The 15,526-nt window shown below is 48.0% G+C and overlaps 1 protein-coding gene across 1 annotated transcript; it reads left to right on the top strand.

The window, feature by feature from the left end:
- Positions 1–3,666: 3,666 nt before the first annotated feature.
- Positions 3,667–13,556, top strand: LOC143173129 (sialic acid-binding Ig-like lectin 15). Its single transcript, XM_076363204.1, has 5 exons — positions 3,667–3,718; positions 7,033–7,416; positions 10,635–10,994; positions 12,030–12,060; positions 13,460–13,556. Exons 1-5 carry the CDS (start codon positions 3,667–3,669, stop codon positions 13,554–13,556), a joined length of 924 nt encoding a protein of 307 aa, XP_076219319.1.
- The last annotated feature ends 1,970 nt before the right edge of the window (positions 13,557–15,526 follow it).

Raw genomic sequence — 15,526 nt, 5'->3', positions numbered from 1 at the left:
TGAGTCTTTTGCATTGAACATGTGCAGATTGGCACACTTAAAGGACTAGGGGCAGGACTTACACACGCTGCTGAAGTAATTGAAGTAGAAAACCTTGGAGCTGGAATTAAGACCCAGAGGGAGGGAGGGAAACCAACCGGCTCCACTCTGGTCCTTGAATAAGCAGGGTCATTATCAGCACAGGTACAGCCACACAGAAAAGCTCCTTGTGGAGGTCCTCAGCGACAAACGTGGGACCAGGAGGCATGAGCTCTGCTGTGCCCATCTCCAGCTACGTGTTGCAACCTGGGTGCATATCACCACCCTCCCAGGACCAGACAGATGCTCAGATTGAAGCAGTTTAACACGGCGGTCAGTGAAGAAGCGTGCAAGGTGGCATGGAGCAGCTTCTGACAAGTCCAAAGGGCTCGGCTAACAAGTTGGTGTCTGCCAACACACGTGGTGCAAGGGGTATCGCTGAGCGGAGGGCACATCTGCTAAGAAATCATCCCGGCATCCTTCTGGGTCACCCTGCAAGTTTTGTCAACCATCCGTCACAAAACGCTGCGGGAATTTCTCAGGGAGTTAGGAGAGGTGAACACTCTGTAAGAGGCTAGCCTCTACAAGAAGTCAGCTAACTAGGAAAGGTTAAAAGGAGCTAGGAAATGCTCCTGGTCCAGTAAAACATTCTCGTTAGCAAAGTACAGCCACTGACTACCTCAGTCAGTTTATTTCAACATCATTCTCCCCTCCTTCTGCGCTTTCTCCATCAGATCACGCCTTTAAATTGCAACCTATATGGTATGGTATGTAACTCCTTACAGTGCTGCTAACACACAGTTACTGTAGTCAAAGCAACACCCAGACACGATACATCTCTCACCTTTCTCAATGCCTCGTGAGGCCATCACCTGGATTCAGGGCAGACAGAGGAGGCAAAGTCCAGGGAGCAAAGGCTGATGTTGGCACTTGCTGAAGGCAGTTTGATTTAGTTGGTACCATCTTCCAAAGGTAACCTTCAAAACCCAGGACTGCTATTCACAGGACCAGACGCAGCCATAACGGTGATGGGGACAGGAGATACTCCCCTTCAGCTGCCAAAAAGCACGCCATGAACCGGCCATACCATTGGCAGGGTGGGCAGATGTCTCCCTATCCTTGGCTGAAAATTTGCCACTGGCCCTACACTTGATTGCTACTTACTTGTATTTACAGGTTCCTCTAGTTTGTACTTACAGGTTCTTTTTATTTAAATGGGTTCATCCATTTTCTGAGTGGGAAACCCCACCAATTTCCATTCTCTTCTCTTTCTCCAGATTCCTTGTATTTTCATAGCACAAGAAAGCACCAGAAACTGGGGTGTCTCTGGGACCGGATCTGTGATTGTTGCTTCTGTACAAGCACTGAATATATTAGTAAAGTAGCATAATAATTGCTGTCATTACCTACAGCCCTTAAAAAAGACTTACCAGGAAGAAAACCAGAATTTGATGAATACGGAAGGCATCCTGGTTTTGGCATTGGACCAGAAGCAGCGCTCCTTACAGAAATCTTAGATACTATTTAAGCACAGAACTGGAAAAAAAGGTCAAAGATAACAGAGTCTGTGGATCATACAGCCGTGGATGATTTTGTTTACAAAATTTCTTGGCTGATTCAAATAATTTGCAAAGATTTTCAGCTACACATTTTCAACTCTGCATTTTCAAACATTAAAATGCTTCTTTGCAAATAGCTATCTCATGGTCTGAAAACAAAATCAGTTTAGAGATAAAATCTGAAGGATTCGTATTTCTGCATTGGTTTACCAGATATTTGTCTAGGAGATGCTGGAGTAAAACCTTAGGGAGGGAGAGGTTCATACTAACTGTTAACTGCAGCTGGTTTTTTACACTGATCATTTATGCTTCACTGTAATAACATATTTTAAGCACGGATTTCACTTTAATCTTTTACTTCAATCCACTGAGACCCACTGGGCCAAGAAGGGTGAAATGCTTAGAGAGAGTCACAACACCAAAAAGTTTACATCACAAATAGATAAAATCAAACAGTATATGGAGGAAAACGGGGAAGGTACACAGAAAAGACACATAACACAGATGGGATAAGGATACAGGTCTCTTACTCGCTGTTTCCACCACCCATACCCTCAGGTTTCTCTGCTGACAATGGCACGTACTACTTTTTACAGCTATTAAGGACAGTTTGCAAAGCAGTTAGAGGACTGGGTCCTGATCCTCCTGCTCCGGGAGGACGTGCACAGGGACTGAGCAGGGCTCTAAGTCATTAGTTGAAATAATACCACCCTCTGCTGACTAGCGACAGGTCCAAGCCACCGTAAATAATAGCCAGGTACTCTCACAACCTCCTTCAAAAGGTCTGGGAAACAGAAATCCCTCCCTTCACAGACACTGGGAGAGTAACTCTGTGACCAGAACAAAGAAAGAGTTCAGAAAGCAGCGAACACGCTTAATACTGCCAAATCTCCAAGCCCCTCTTCTGGGAGCTTTTGCACGGCAAGTTAAGAAGGGAACATATGCGGAGAGTTTAAGAAGAGGTGGGGAGCCAAGGGGAGCCCTGGCATCTCTGCTGGGGGAAGGCGCTGGCTCTTGGCATAGCGAAAGGGGCGGCAGCTACTGAGCAGCAGCATCTTACGTTGGCTCTGGGAGCCCTCCAGTGGCTGCGCACCCGCCGCTGCCTACGGCAAGGAACCGTGTGGGTGCTGCTGTCCCCATCCCCAAACCGGAGAGAGGTAAGCGGGACCCACCAGCGGCGTAGCTGTCGAGATGAGAAGAGGGAGTCAGACATCGGCCCTTCCCCCAGTCTGAAGCAAAAGCAGCAATCCTCAAGTTAAGCCCTGTTAGGGAATACACGCTCCAAGGCTAAACTTAACAACATCATGGGATCACTGTATGGGAGATGATGTGGAGGGGAGCATGGTCAGCACTCCACAAGCCCAGAGCTCTGCAGATTAGCAAACCGCAGAGCAAGTTTGCTAAAGCTAAACCCAGAAGGAAAGAGCGAGCATTTGCACAAGAATTCGGGGCAAAAGCTGAAGCTCAGCTTATTTCACACACAGGTTAACAAGGAGAATGACTCGCAACTCATCAGGGGACCCCAGAGCACTCTTCCACTGCTGAAGGAACCTTGGCACAAGTGCTCAGCTGATTTTGAAAGGAGAGGGTGGTTTTGTTGCACCCAGGGATGACAACAACCAGTGAGCACAAGGGGTAAAACACAGTTGGCTTGCAGGCTCTGGGTTCAGGAGGATGAACTACCTCAGGCCAGGAGAGCAAGGGTCTCACTTGCCACATCCTTAGGCAGATTGCAAGGACCTCCTCCAGATCAGGGAGTTGGCAGCGCTGATGGGAAAGCCATCCCCTCTTGCACCATCACACACATGGAGTGGGTGTTTGCAGCCCCAACCTGCAGTCCCCTTCCTTTAGATGGAAAATGGTAATACTCTGGTTCCCTCTGTTGGATTTTTCACATGACTGACCACAAAACTATTAATATCTGAATCCAGAGCTGGTTCAGCTAGACAGCTCATTCCCTCCAAGGAGAGGAAAACCACAGCTTCTTCCATCCCTGGAAAAATCTTTTGTGACTGCAAGACCAGCAGCTCAGAGGTAGTAGAGACAGTTCTGGTTTGCTGATACACCTCAGTGGAGAACGTCAACCAGCATGAGAGAGTTCGGTTTGTTTCTTCTGTGCCTCCTTCACATCTCCAGGAAGGGTGAGTTCTGAGCTTGCTACAAATCCCTGTCTGATCAGGGCTTTTCTTCTCACTCTAGTCCAAGTGCCAGGGGAAGTGCCTGGCACAATAAACTCTCCAAGGATTGTACCATCCATCGTGTTGCTTAAAAGGATCCTGAAATTTCACGTGCATGTAAGAATACCGAAAAAACTCAAAGGCTTGACTCTGCAATTGTCAGAGAGGTCTTTGGCTTGGGTTTTGGGGGTTTTCTTTGCATTTTTTTGCTTTTTTTAACTTGTGCAGGGAGTTCATCTTCATCTAAATTTTCCCCTGCATTGTCAGTTGCATGTAGCATTTCCGTCACCACCCAGAAGTGCTCTTTCGTGTTCATAGCAGTTATTATGCAACAGACACAATTTGCTCCAGTTCCACTGAGCACTTAAGCTTACGTTTAACTTCAAGTATGCACTCAAGTTCCATTAAACTCAATGGGATTTGCTTAGATATACTGTCAAACAGTGTTTGCTAGAGCAAGGCTAGCGTGGTCTCCAGCTCTTGATCTTGTTATTCTCTTCGTGACCTTTCCGCTGACAACTAGCAGATACACTGACCCGACAACTCCTTTCAGGAGTTCCCTCGTGTAAGGTGTGTAGGCTATTTGCCTATGACCTTCTCTGTTTCTCGTGAGAGCTTCAAGCCCAGGAACAAATGGAGGCTGGATATTAGCAAGAGGAAGACATGGAAGACCTACCATGCTGAAGCTTTAAGGTTAAGGTTAAATTATACACAAGATGCTGACAACTCCCTCCACTCATAACCTAGGCAAACCGTGTTTCCATAGAAATGGGTGGAGCTGGTGACATTAGAAGCACTTATTTTTAACATTATGTCTCATGTGGAAGGCAAGGGGATGTTTAAGTGCTAAAAATAATGTTCTTTTGCTTCAGATTTAAAAAAAAAAAATGCAAACCAAAAAGGTGGCAGAGGAAAGCAAACCACGTACTCAAAAGCACATGATCTGCAGTTCTCCAAAAGTAAGGGTTACAGTGACATGCTGTAAAATAAACAAAATAACATGAAATAAACTAGAAAGCAACAGCATTTTTTGTTTTCACTGCCAGGTCCTTGTGTTCAAAGTCCATGAGCTTCCTGGAGCTCCTGTGGCCATGTAGCCTTGTACATTAGATTACCTAGGCTGCAAAAGGTACTCATACAGTTATAGTGAAGGACAAGGCAGCCCGACTCCAGATCTCAGTAATCAAAATAATGGCTTGGCGCTGATTCCAGATAAATAACTTAATGGCAGAGAACCAGTCCTACGTTGGCCTTTGTCCATTGTGCAGCACACAATAGATTAATATGAGCTGCACCGCCACTGAGGTATTTGTCAAATATTATGGAGAACAAGTATATGAACAAGCAACAAATCTTATCTTCGAGTTTACACAAATAACCTGACAACTGAATGTCCACAGAGAAGTCAGTCAGACCAGGGTGGGTGGCTGTCCTGAATTCAGCTGGAATAGAGTTAATTTCCTTCCTAGTAGCTGGCACAGTGCTGTGTTTTGGATTTAGGATGAGAACAATGTTGATAACACACCGATGGTTTAGTTGTTGCTGAGCAGTGCTTACACTAGTCAAGGACTTTTCAGCTTCCCATGCTCTGCCGACTGAGCAGGCTGGAGGTGCACAAGAAGCTGGGAGGGGGCACAGCCAGGACAGCTGACCCAAACTGGCCAAAGGGACATTCCATACCATGGGACATCATACTCAGTACAGAAACTGGGGGAAAGCTGGCCGGGGGGGCCGCTGCTCGGGGACTGGCTGGGCATCGGTCGGCGGGTGGTGAGCAATTGCATCGTGCATCACTTGCTTTGTGTATTCTTTTATTATTATTACTATTTTACTTTATTTTATTTCAATTATTAAACTGTCTTTAACTCAACCCACGAGTTTTCTCACTTTTACCCTTCCAATTCTCTCCCCCATCCCACTGGGGGCAGGGAGGGTGAGCGAGCGGCTGGGTGGTGCTCAGTTGCCAGCTGGGGTTAAAGCACGACAGTGGCAGTTATTTACAGGAAGCCTTTACATTTTTCACAGTTATTCTCAGCTATTGAGGGGGAAGCTCCTGATTTAATGAAGCCATCAAATGAGTTTTATAAGACAGGAACATAGCCACAGACATTCCTGAAGCCACAATCTGCTGCTACAGCTGTTGCAATTAGCAAGGCAGTGGATAGATACACATACCTGTATGGAAAGCACTGCCTGCAGGTGCTGTTTGTTGATGCTGTTGGTTCCTGGGGAAGGGAAACAGATGAGACCTTGAGTTTTCCCTATATACTTCCAAGGTGGGGAGCGTCCATTCAGGTGTTTTCATCACTGGACAGAAACGATCAGACTGGGTCTGGTGGCAGTGAGGTTCAGCTCCCCCGACTGCGCTAGGATTTACTGTGACCAAATCTGGCCAAGAGAGAAAAATCCCAATCGTTTGTGACATCTCAGCTGGAAAACTCAGGATTTCCCTCGCCGTGACACCAGGACAAGGCCTGTCTGGGAAGATACTGGCAGCTAGAGTCCACATAGTGCCAACCTGCTCTGCTAACAGTGAGATGCTTTCTCTACTGCCAAGGGCATCCTCCTTCCTGCGACCGGAGCTGATACAGGGAACTTGCCTGTTCTCACCAGTCCTTGTATGATGAGTATCTCCAAGTCTTTATTCAGACCCCGTCGTGTCTTACGAATAAGATGCAACTTTGTGATGATAGCAGCATTGATCGTTAGAGGCGTCAGTTGTTACCACCCTCCCCAGGGGTAACGCAGCCACCAACTGATTAGTGTAACAAATACAACGTACATAGGAGCGTGTGTGTGTGCATGGACTCAGATACAGGGCTGCAACACTTACTGCATTTCAGTGCCTAAAGCCACCAGATCTCTCTCTAAAAATACTTATTTTTAGCTTTTTTCTTTTGTTTTTGGGTTTTTTTTAATAAAAAAGAAGTCTGTTCCTCCAACCACATAAATGTCTGTTAGCTGCAAAAGACTGTGTTAAACAACTTAAGATGCTATTGTTCACTTTACAAACAAGAGGCCTGCTTAGGAATTAAATCACTTTCAACATGAGCTAGTCAGTCCCCTGAGCTCTGCTGCAGACTGGTACCGTACCTAGCCACCGTAATTGAGCTATGTAACCATCTGCAAGTCCTCAGCAGGAAGGACAGCACAGGGCCCACCAAGGGAACAGAGCATCCATTTTCTGAGCAACAACACAGCAGGTGCAGGAAGGATGCCCAATTTCCCTCTTAAACCCTCCAGATAAATCAGTCTTGATCATCTCTTTTCGCTTCTAGGTGTGCAGTCCAACGGCTGGTCCGTTCATGTCCCATCTGATGTTACTGGGGAACTCGGGAAGATGGTTATCCTGCCCTGTACTTTCACACACCCCTACAAAACATTTGACCGGACTCTCACTGCCATTTGGAGGATCAAGGAACCTTACAATGGCACGATAGTTTTCAAGTGCGTTAGTCAGAGCGCCAGCGAGCTCTGCAAGACTGCCATCAGCTACAAAAACAAGTACAAACTGCTCGGCAACCCTCGGCACAAGGACCTTTCCATCAGGATTGACAATCTGACCTGGAGCGACAGTGAGAGATACTTCTGCCGGGTGGAGTTGTCCGGAGATATCCACGACAAATATGAAAGCAGGAATGGGATAAAGCTGCATTTGATTGGTAAGAGGGCATGAGAGCCAAAGGAGGCCAAGCCATCCCGTAGGGAAGTGAAAACCACAAGATGTGGAAACTGATGAGATGGTCACAGATGTTGACCTGAGATGGTCTTCCAAAAGGTTGGCTTTTCCAGCTCTGGGGGTAATTTATAACATTTGGGCAGGGAATACTCATTGCCTTCTGCAGTCTTCCTTCTGCAGTCTTCCAGTATGAGGTGATGTGCACAATGCAGGGAAGGAGATAGGAACAAAACCGGTAAGGAAATAACCAGGCTATGGCTGCCAGGGTAAGAACCAGCCAAGTCCTGGGCATCCATGCTCATTGTAGGGGGGCTGGACTAGATGACCTTTAAAGGTCCCTTCCAACCCAAACTATTCTGTGATTCTATGATCCCACCTTGTCCCTGCAGCTCAGGATCTGTGCAGGCAGCAGAGAGGCGAACTGGGGGCAGCAACCCATGGGGTGGGGTAAAAGATGTCCTTGTTATCAGGATTTCAACTGGAGAGCCTGGCTGCTGAGTATGCGTTAGCAAACGTAAGCACAAGCAGGCCTGGATGGTAACAGGGGTTTGGGAAGACAAGATACCCAGCATTCGTGTGCCATAGGTCCAAACTCCTCTGGAGCAGAAAAGGTTAACAGCCTGAAAAACGGCTCTGATCAACATATGTCAAACTTGGGGAGCTGGCAGTCTCTATTAACACTTAAAGCTCCTTGGGCTCACCTGACCATTGAGCTATACCTAGATTAGAGGACACAAGGAAGAGCTTCACGTCCTCTTGAAGGTTCTTACTGTCTCCAGCTTGGGCTGAAACACTGTTTTGAATCCTGAAAAAAAAACCAACCTTGAGCTCTTACCCATATCTGGCTGAAAGCAGCATCTCCAGCTGCCACGGTCACACTTAGCTAAGGACACCAGATCCTGTTCCTCTGGAGAACACACGGTCTCAGGCTCCTCCAGTCTTTGCCAAGGGATCACTTGAAAACCACAGGGGCAACAGCCACAAGGCAACACTAGACAACAGTCACATAAAGCGAGAAGTCCATCCACGGGATGGACGTCTGCATGGAAGTGATATTTGGATCCCCAAATAAGCTTGGGACCCATTGCGATAGCTGTTGGATGGACGTACCAAGGTCCAACACCAAGGGTGTTGCTCCTTCCTGTGGAGCCTGTAGTCTAAATAGACACAGGGAAGGAGAGAAATGTAGAAGGGTAAACCACACAGCAGCCAAAATCTGAGTCTCAAAGTCACACGCTGCCCATCGGCTCCCACTGAAGCCCACAGGCTGCTCGTAGTACAGAAACCCAAGACAAGAGCCCACCGCTGCAGCAGGACTTGTTTGTTCTGTCAGCTGAATAACATAGCTGAAAAAACCACCTTCTTTTAGAGCTGTTCAGCACGGCAGAGACACGGCAGAGCAAGCAGGGGCGAGTCTCCGGCACAGACCACACAGCCCCGGCTGTGCCCCTCCATGCCCAGAGCTCCCACAGCGGCTGTGCCAAATGCACCCCTGGGCTGCGACATGCTTTGTTCAGACCCAGCGTTCAGTTGTAAGGAGACCCTGCTCAGGAGAGCACTAATCCCATCTCCCCGGGCGCGCTTGCAGATCGAGGGAGCGCTAGGAGACCCAGGTGGCCTCGGGAACAGACTCAGACCTTACCCATGAGTGCAAAGGTGCCGCGTGTTGGACGATTTTGCTTGTGAAGTGAAACTGCCTTACGCCTGCTGTGCACTGCGGGTGCCCAGACGGGGCCCGAAGATGAGCTTGGTTACCTCTTGGGAACTTCTGCGGAGTCGAGGCTCTCCTTCTCTTGGAGCAGCTCCTAAACACCCACACACACAGCATGAGCAGGGCAGGATGGCAGCAAGATCTGTCTCTCAGGGGCTGCCTGGGTTATAACACCAGAGGAATGATAACATAAGCAGATATGGTACCCAGGCTGCACCCTGCTTTGGGAGTGGGCCCTGACACTATGAATGGGAGGGGTTAAATAATGCTTAAAAGGTTAGTTTAAACACCAAAACACGCAGACATGTGACAACTAACTTAGCTAGCTTTCTTACAGATCAGTCCTCCAGCCTCAGAACCCTCCTGCATCGCATCGACCAGGGGGAAGACGTGCTGTAGGTGGTTGCAAGCTATGCATTTGCTGTCCAGCCCGACAAAAAATGAGATAAATATTGAACTCTTGCTTTTCCTCCGTGAGAACACTCATTTAGTTCCCTTCAGTTTTCACAATACCTTTGGGAACCAAATGCATGAAATGGGCCAACGGGTCCAAGAGGAGAGCACCGATGGGTAAGACAAGCTTGGTCATATCAGCTACGCTTCCTTAGCAGACTAGACCAAAGATGACATGGTCAACAGTGGCTCTCTTAATATTTTACATCCCCCAAATGATCTTTACCACTGTTCATTCACTGACACAAGCCCGTATGCTACAAATACAGGATACAAAATCAGTGTCCCTGTCTTAGTATTGGTGTGCTACCACAGATCAACCAGGAACCTACACCAGCTGTTGGGTGATCACTACAGGGTTGGAGGAAAACATCAAAAATAGGTTGTAGCCGAGTGTGAAAATGTTCCCTGACAATAATTTGCCAAAGCTGGCAAGTCTGAGGCACTGAGCAAAGGGCTCACACAAACGGATCTCTCCATGTGTGCTCTGGAGGTCAGAGACCAAGGGAACAGCCACGAGACGCTTGCAAGGAGAGCGCCGTGGTTGCCTTGTCCTGGACCACGTGGAGATGCAGCCAGTCCGAAAAGGTCACCAGCTGCACCTGTGCCTACATCACGGACAGCACTGGGCTGCGATTCATAGTGCAACTGCAGAAAGCAACCCACCTTCATGGATGATTGCCCTGCTACAGTGCAGTGCCTCTGCCTTCTGCCACCATGGAAGGTCACAACAAGTTGACCAAAGCTCAGAAAACCACGTAAAGCATTACGGGGATAAAACACAAATAGAGTACACATCCTTGCACCCAGGCTTTGCTGGGTGAATCCCTTTGCTCCTCTATCCAACATAGGCAGGGTGGGGAAATCTAGGGAAAGAAAGTGCGGAGAAAAACAAGGAAGGGGAAGTTTGAACCCAGCATTACCCTGATATAACACGTTAAGGGTCCACCAAGACTAAGCGCTCATTCCAGGTGTATTGTGTTAGACCTGCCTTTGAAACCTGATGCACTTTCCCTCCCCTGTTGTGATTTCTGCAGCTGCCCCCAGGATCATTAACATCACTGTCAGCTCCAACGGGGATCACACCTTCCAGGCACGCTGCACCGCCGAGGGGGAGCCAGCGCCCGCTCTGACCTGGACCGGACCACCCTACAGCAACCTCACCTCCATCACCAGCATGAACCACCGTGTCACCAAGGAGCTCCGGTACCTGACCCACGATGGAAAATACACCTGTACTGCTGTCAACAGCCACGGGAGAGCAGAGGGGGCTGTGTACTTCTATAAATTCAAAGCATCCAACAGCTCCTTCCTCCTGATCCTGATCTTTGTGCCGCTGGGAATTAAAGTGCTCATTTTGCTGGTGATGCTGGGCTTCACCATTTTCTCGAGAGGAGGTACGTATCGCGATTTCCCTCGGTAGGCTTCCTCCATCACACTGGTAACCAGCAACGGGATGTGGCAGATAAAGTCAGGCAGGATGGGTTGGGTTCATTCTGGGGTTTTTTTTAAATGATTTTATGATTTCCCACCCTAGGAGAAGGACATTTCTAATGGGAAATCTAAGAACAAGCAAGAGGGACCTCCTGGCTGGCCGGTCACAGCCTGCAGACAGGAGGTCTCCTTTGGGAAGGGGCCTTTGAAAAGACAGAGGGAGCAGGAGTTTCCCTGCGCCTGAGGAGAAATGTTAACAAACTAACAGATGGGCAATTAGTGGAGAACCCGCTGCCTACACAACCAGATTTTTAATTCTTTTTTTCTTGAAGCAGCCTAATTACTACCTCTTCCCCTGTAGCCCGTGGGTAGGATTTACCTTTGCTGCATCCCACACAACAGTTTGATCTCCCGGGGTGGGCATCCTCGTTTTACAGACCGCCCCTCTGGGTCCCTCGAGCCTCGCTACCCGGATGCTTCCCCATTGTTAGTGAAATCCCATCTTCCAGCCACACCAAGGCCATGAAAGCAGGGAAACGCCAGCTTGTAGGAGATGAGCATCAGCTCATGGCCTGAGGGATGAGACCTCCCAAGAAGCCCGGAGGCCGCTGGCCCCCAGCCCATCATCCCTGCTGTGCAATGGCACGGGGAAGAGGGGACCAGGAGGGGCTCTGGGCTCTGCTTTTCAGGCTGAATGAGATGTCACATCACCATGACTCATCTGTAGAGACAGTCTGATGTCACCACCTTGTGAAAGCCAGTTTGCCTCAAACTCTAGAAGCTGTAAGACAAATCAGAAATGCTTTGCTCCATATATTCCAGTGCCAAATTCCCACCCTCGTGAAGGGAACCACATGCCTGACAAAAGGCCTTCTCCCCATTCACTGGGGTATCACAACCACCCTCCAGTGCAGCTTCCCAACAGCCCTAGGTCAGTCCTGGCTCTCCAGCTCTCTCTGACCACGTTGCTAACCCATGTCTTCCTTCCCAATTCACAGGTCCCTCCTCTGCCCCATCCAGCCTGGCTCGGTAAGGACGTTCTGCCTTCTACTCTTTATCCAGCAGGAGGGTGGAGATGGCTAAGGAGGGAAATGCAACCTGTCCTTGGTCTTGGCAACAACCTTCCGGCCCGAGAGCAGGCTCCTGGGACAAGGACAGGGTTGGGCTGATGGCCAGGCAAGCCAGTGTGAGGGACCAAGGCTTGGGCACCGCTGGGAGGAGGCTCTGGCTTGGGTACAGCTGAGAAGACACCTCACTGATGTGAGGACAAGGGACTGGGGCAGCAGATTGGAGAGACCATGGCACATGGATGCTGCAGCAGCAAGGGGCTAGCAGAAGTTTAGGTGGGCCATAGGCCCAGAGCGTGGTAGGAAGCCACATTAAACTAGCAAAAGAACCACCCACCCGAAGGACAGGTGAGGGGAAAAGGCTGGGATGGCATCTGTGGCAGGCTGATGAATGATGAACAAGAGAGGGAAACTCTGTGCAACAGAAACCTTCCCCCCCACTCTGCACCCCAGTCTCTAATGGGGCAGGAAAAGGGCCCGCGTCAAAGCTGATGAGCTCTGCCAAGTGTGGAAGAAGGTATGGAGATGCCAAACAGCCCACCTCCGAGCCAGCTCAGGTGTGGCAGGGCCCGATTCCTTGGCTGGTATCCATACAACGCTCCCACAGTACCCTTGGCATTTCCCATTACCCAGCACAACACCGTTCTTGGACACTCCTGACAGCTGTGGCAGCCAAGCTAGAAAGGGATGGGGGAAAAAAAACCACCCAAAAAACTAAAAACCAAAAACAACCCTTAGGCAAAACCTAAAGAAGCTGTATCTGAGGTCAGTATAATTACATCTGCCTGGGGCTGCTCCCTTCCAACCTGCGTTATCCTTATGTGATGTCTCCTTCCCCCACTTTACCCAAGAAAGATGGCCATGTCAGCAGGACAGTCAAGTGTACAGCATCAGGACGCAGCCAAAGAGGCAACGGGGAATTTAATCCTACAGTTAAATTCGTAATAATTATTTGCAAAAGCATAGTTTTTGCTGATTTAACAGTGTCTAAACCATACTGCACCCTTGATAATATTCACGTAGACGCATACATAGATGAAAGCTTAAATACCAAGATCCTCCACGCTCTACATGAGAAGATCTTTCTCAGGAGAGGTTTGCACAACCTCCTGAGGCTCTGAGCAGCAGGACAGCAGTAGGAGTTAATGCTAACGGTGTAGGAGATCAGTCTGGATGCTTTAAGATGTAAAACATCAGATGCAACTCAGACACTTAAAAACTACCTGCTGCAGAGGGGAGGATCCGTATCAGACAGTATTGCAGACCCTTACTCTGACGCTCCGTAACTACTAGTTGAAGCCACTCAAAGTCTAGAGCAGCCAGAAACGTGTCTTCACCTTATTCACTTCTTCCACTGCCAGGCCACAGCCACAAGACTCCACCTACGAGAACTTTGACCGCAGACACGGCGGCGGCCAGACTTCGCCAACAGAAAGAACAGCATCGAGACGCAGCTGAGGACCTGGGCGGTCTCATCCGCACCCGCTTGCACGGTTCGAATTGCTGTCTGCTCTGTACCAGGGGGCTTTTTCCCAGTGGACATAAGACTAACGTTGACTGATGACCACAGAAGGTCAAACAGGCCTTGTAAGTGCACGTTTTCCATCCCTGTTGCTGCTTACAAGCAAGAGAAGCCTTTAAAGGGAAGACAGAAGAAAGAAAAGAGAAAACGAAGAGGGATGGAGCTGGAAGAGCAGAAGAGGATCTACATAGGACGTCAGTCCTAACCAGCCTGTGCGTTTTTAGCCCGTATCAGATAGCGTTTAGCAAGCAGATAACAGTCTACCATTGTCTCACATCTTTTTGCTTTGGCATTTTTCAAGTGTCACTTCAAAAAGCAGTTTTCACCACTCCACTTGTCAAACCACATTGCAGCTTCCTAGAGCCAGAGAGTGAAGTATTTTCATGTTTCAAATACCAGCTGGGAAAAAACACTACTGGAATTTCTGCAGGGTTTTTTTATTATTATTATTATTATTATTATTATTATTATTCCTTAATTTCCAGAGTTTATTTAAGAGTTTAAAGGAAACCTTAACTTTCAAGAGGAGTCCAAGCAAAAAGGAAGAGAGGTTTTCCAAAAGCTAGTACAGCCGAAAGCAAGGCATTAAAAGGGTGGTCTGTACTGTAACTCTACTGCAGCTCCTAGTGCTCATGTGCACACACAAGCAGAATCTCAGAGCTTTGTGATAAATATGCTGTGAAAATGTTCCAATAAACCAAATTGGCTTTTTTTTAAAAAAAAAAAAAAAAAAGAAAATTATTTCTAAACAATTTCCATCTCTGTGTTACATGAAATAGTTCCTTTAAGGCCTGACTGTTCATCTCTTAAATTCTTCTGAGATGAAGTCACTACTACAAAGTCACTGGCCATCCACAGACAAGTCTTTAACCCCACTGTGAACGCGCTCCAAGACCAGGTGAAGAGACCCAGCTTATGGTACAGGATGACACAAGTCAACCTGGAGTCTTGGTCAGGCAGAGGTCCAGGAGAGGGCTGCAAAGACCAATGGGTTGGCACAGAGGAGGAGGAGATAGAATGAAAAGATTAAAAAAAGGAGTGACAAGAACCTACTTTCAGGTTTATATCACTGGATCCGATGCTCTGTGGAATCATTCCAGCGCAGCAGCTCCAAAACTCTTTTCCTAACGATCCCGCTTCTGGTAACAACCACCGCTGGCCGGGAGCCCACACTACTACTGAATTACCATCAAGCCTGTGGTCCCGCTTGCAAGCTCACCCCCAGCCTGGGAATTATTAAAGTTCACCTCTTCATAACATCTGCGCTGGGAAAGTAAAGTGCAACTTTAAATGACTTGGCCAGGGCAACAAGGGGGAAAAAAAAAAAGAAAGAAAAAAAAATAAATGTAAGGAAATATTTGAACCTGATCTTTTAAATCCCAGTTTAAAATCCCAGCAGTAGCAAAGTCAGGTTTAATAAAAAAAGGAAAAGATGCAAAGAGGAAAAGGAAGTTATAGCAGACGGCGTAGTCATGGACCAGTAAGCTCAATTTCACAGGAAGAAAGAGATCTCGGAGATATTAACTGGACAAACTGAATTGAATTTCTGAGCCCTTATGATTTACAGACATACATTAGAGTAATGAGAACCCGCTACCCGTGTATGGGATTGAAGCTTGGCTTACAGGATTTTTCTCTTGAAAACTACTACTTTAACTCACTAGTTTGAGTGCCAATAGAAGCATCGGAGCTTGTGCCCCAAAAGCAGCGAGCGTGCCCTGTTGCATGTTGTTATCAGCACCCTACGCGCTGCCAGCAAATGCATGTCACAAAAGAGCTGCAGTAACTTAGACGCGAGGAAACTCGTGGACTAGCACCGTCCAACTTTCACTTACTTGGCTTCCAGAGCACAGCCCACGTTAGCGCAGCAAATGGGAGAACAAGGACGTCCAGGTACGGGAACCCA

Source organism: Aptenodytes patagonicus, chromosome Z (assembly GCF_965638725.1).
Source record: "Aptenodytes patagonicus chromosome Z, bAptPat1.pri.cur, whole genome shotgun sequence".
Lineage (NCBI taxonomy): Eukaryota > Metazoa > Chordata > Aves > Sphenisciformes > Spheniscidae > Aptenodytes > Aptenodytes patagonicus.
This window is presented reverse-complemented; position numbering and strand designations above follow the sequence as displayed.

Excerpts from the sequence above, each read along its gene's own strand:
- LOC143173129 (XM_076363204.1), top strand. The coding sequence starts at position 3,667 with ATGAGAGAGTTCGGTTTGTTTCTTCTGTGCCTCCTTCACATCTCCAGG. Across the intron at positions 10,995-12,029 it reads CACCATTTTCTCGAGAGGAG|GTCCCTCCTCTGCCCCATCC; the intron begins GTACGTATCGCG and ends CCCAATTCACAG. Across the intron at positions 12,061-13,459 it reads GCCCCATCCAGCCTGGCTCG|GCCACAGCCACAAGACTCCA; the intron begins GTAAGGACGTTC and ends TTCCACTGCCAG.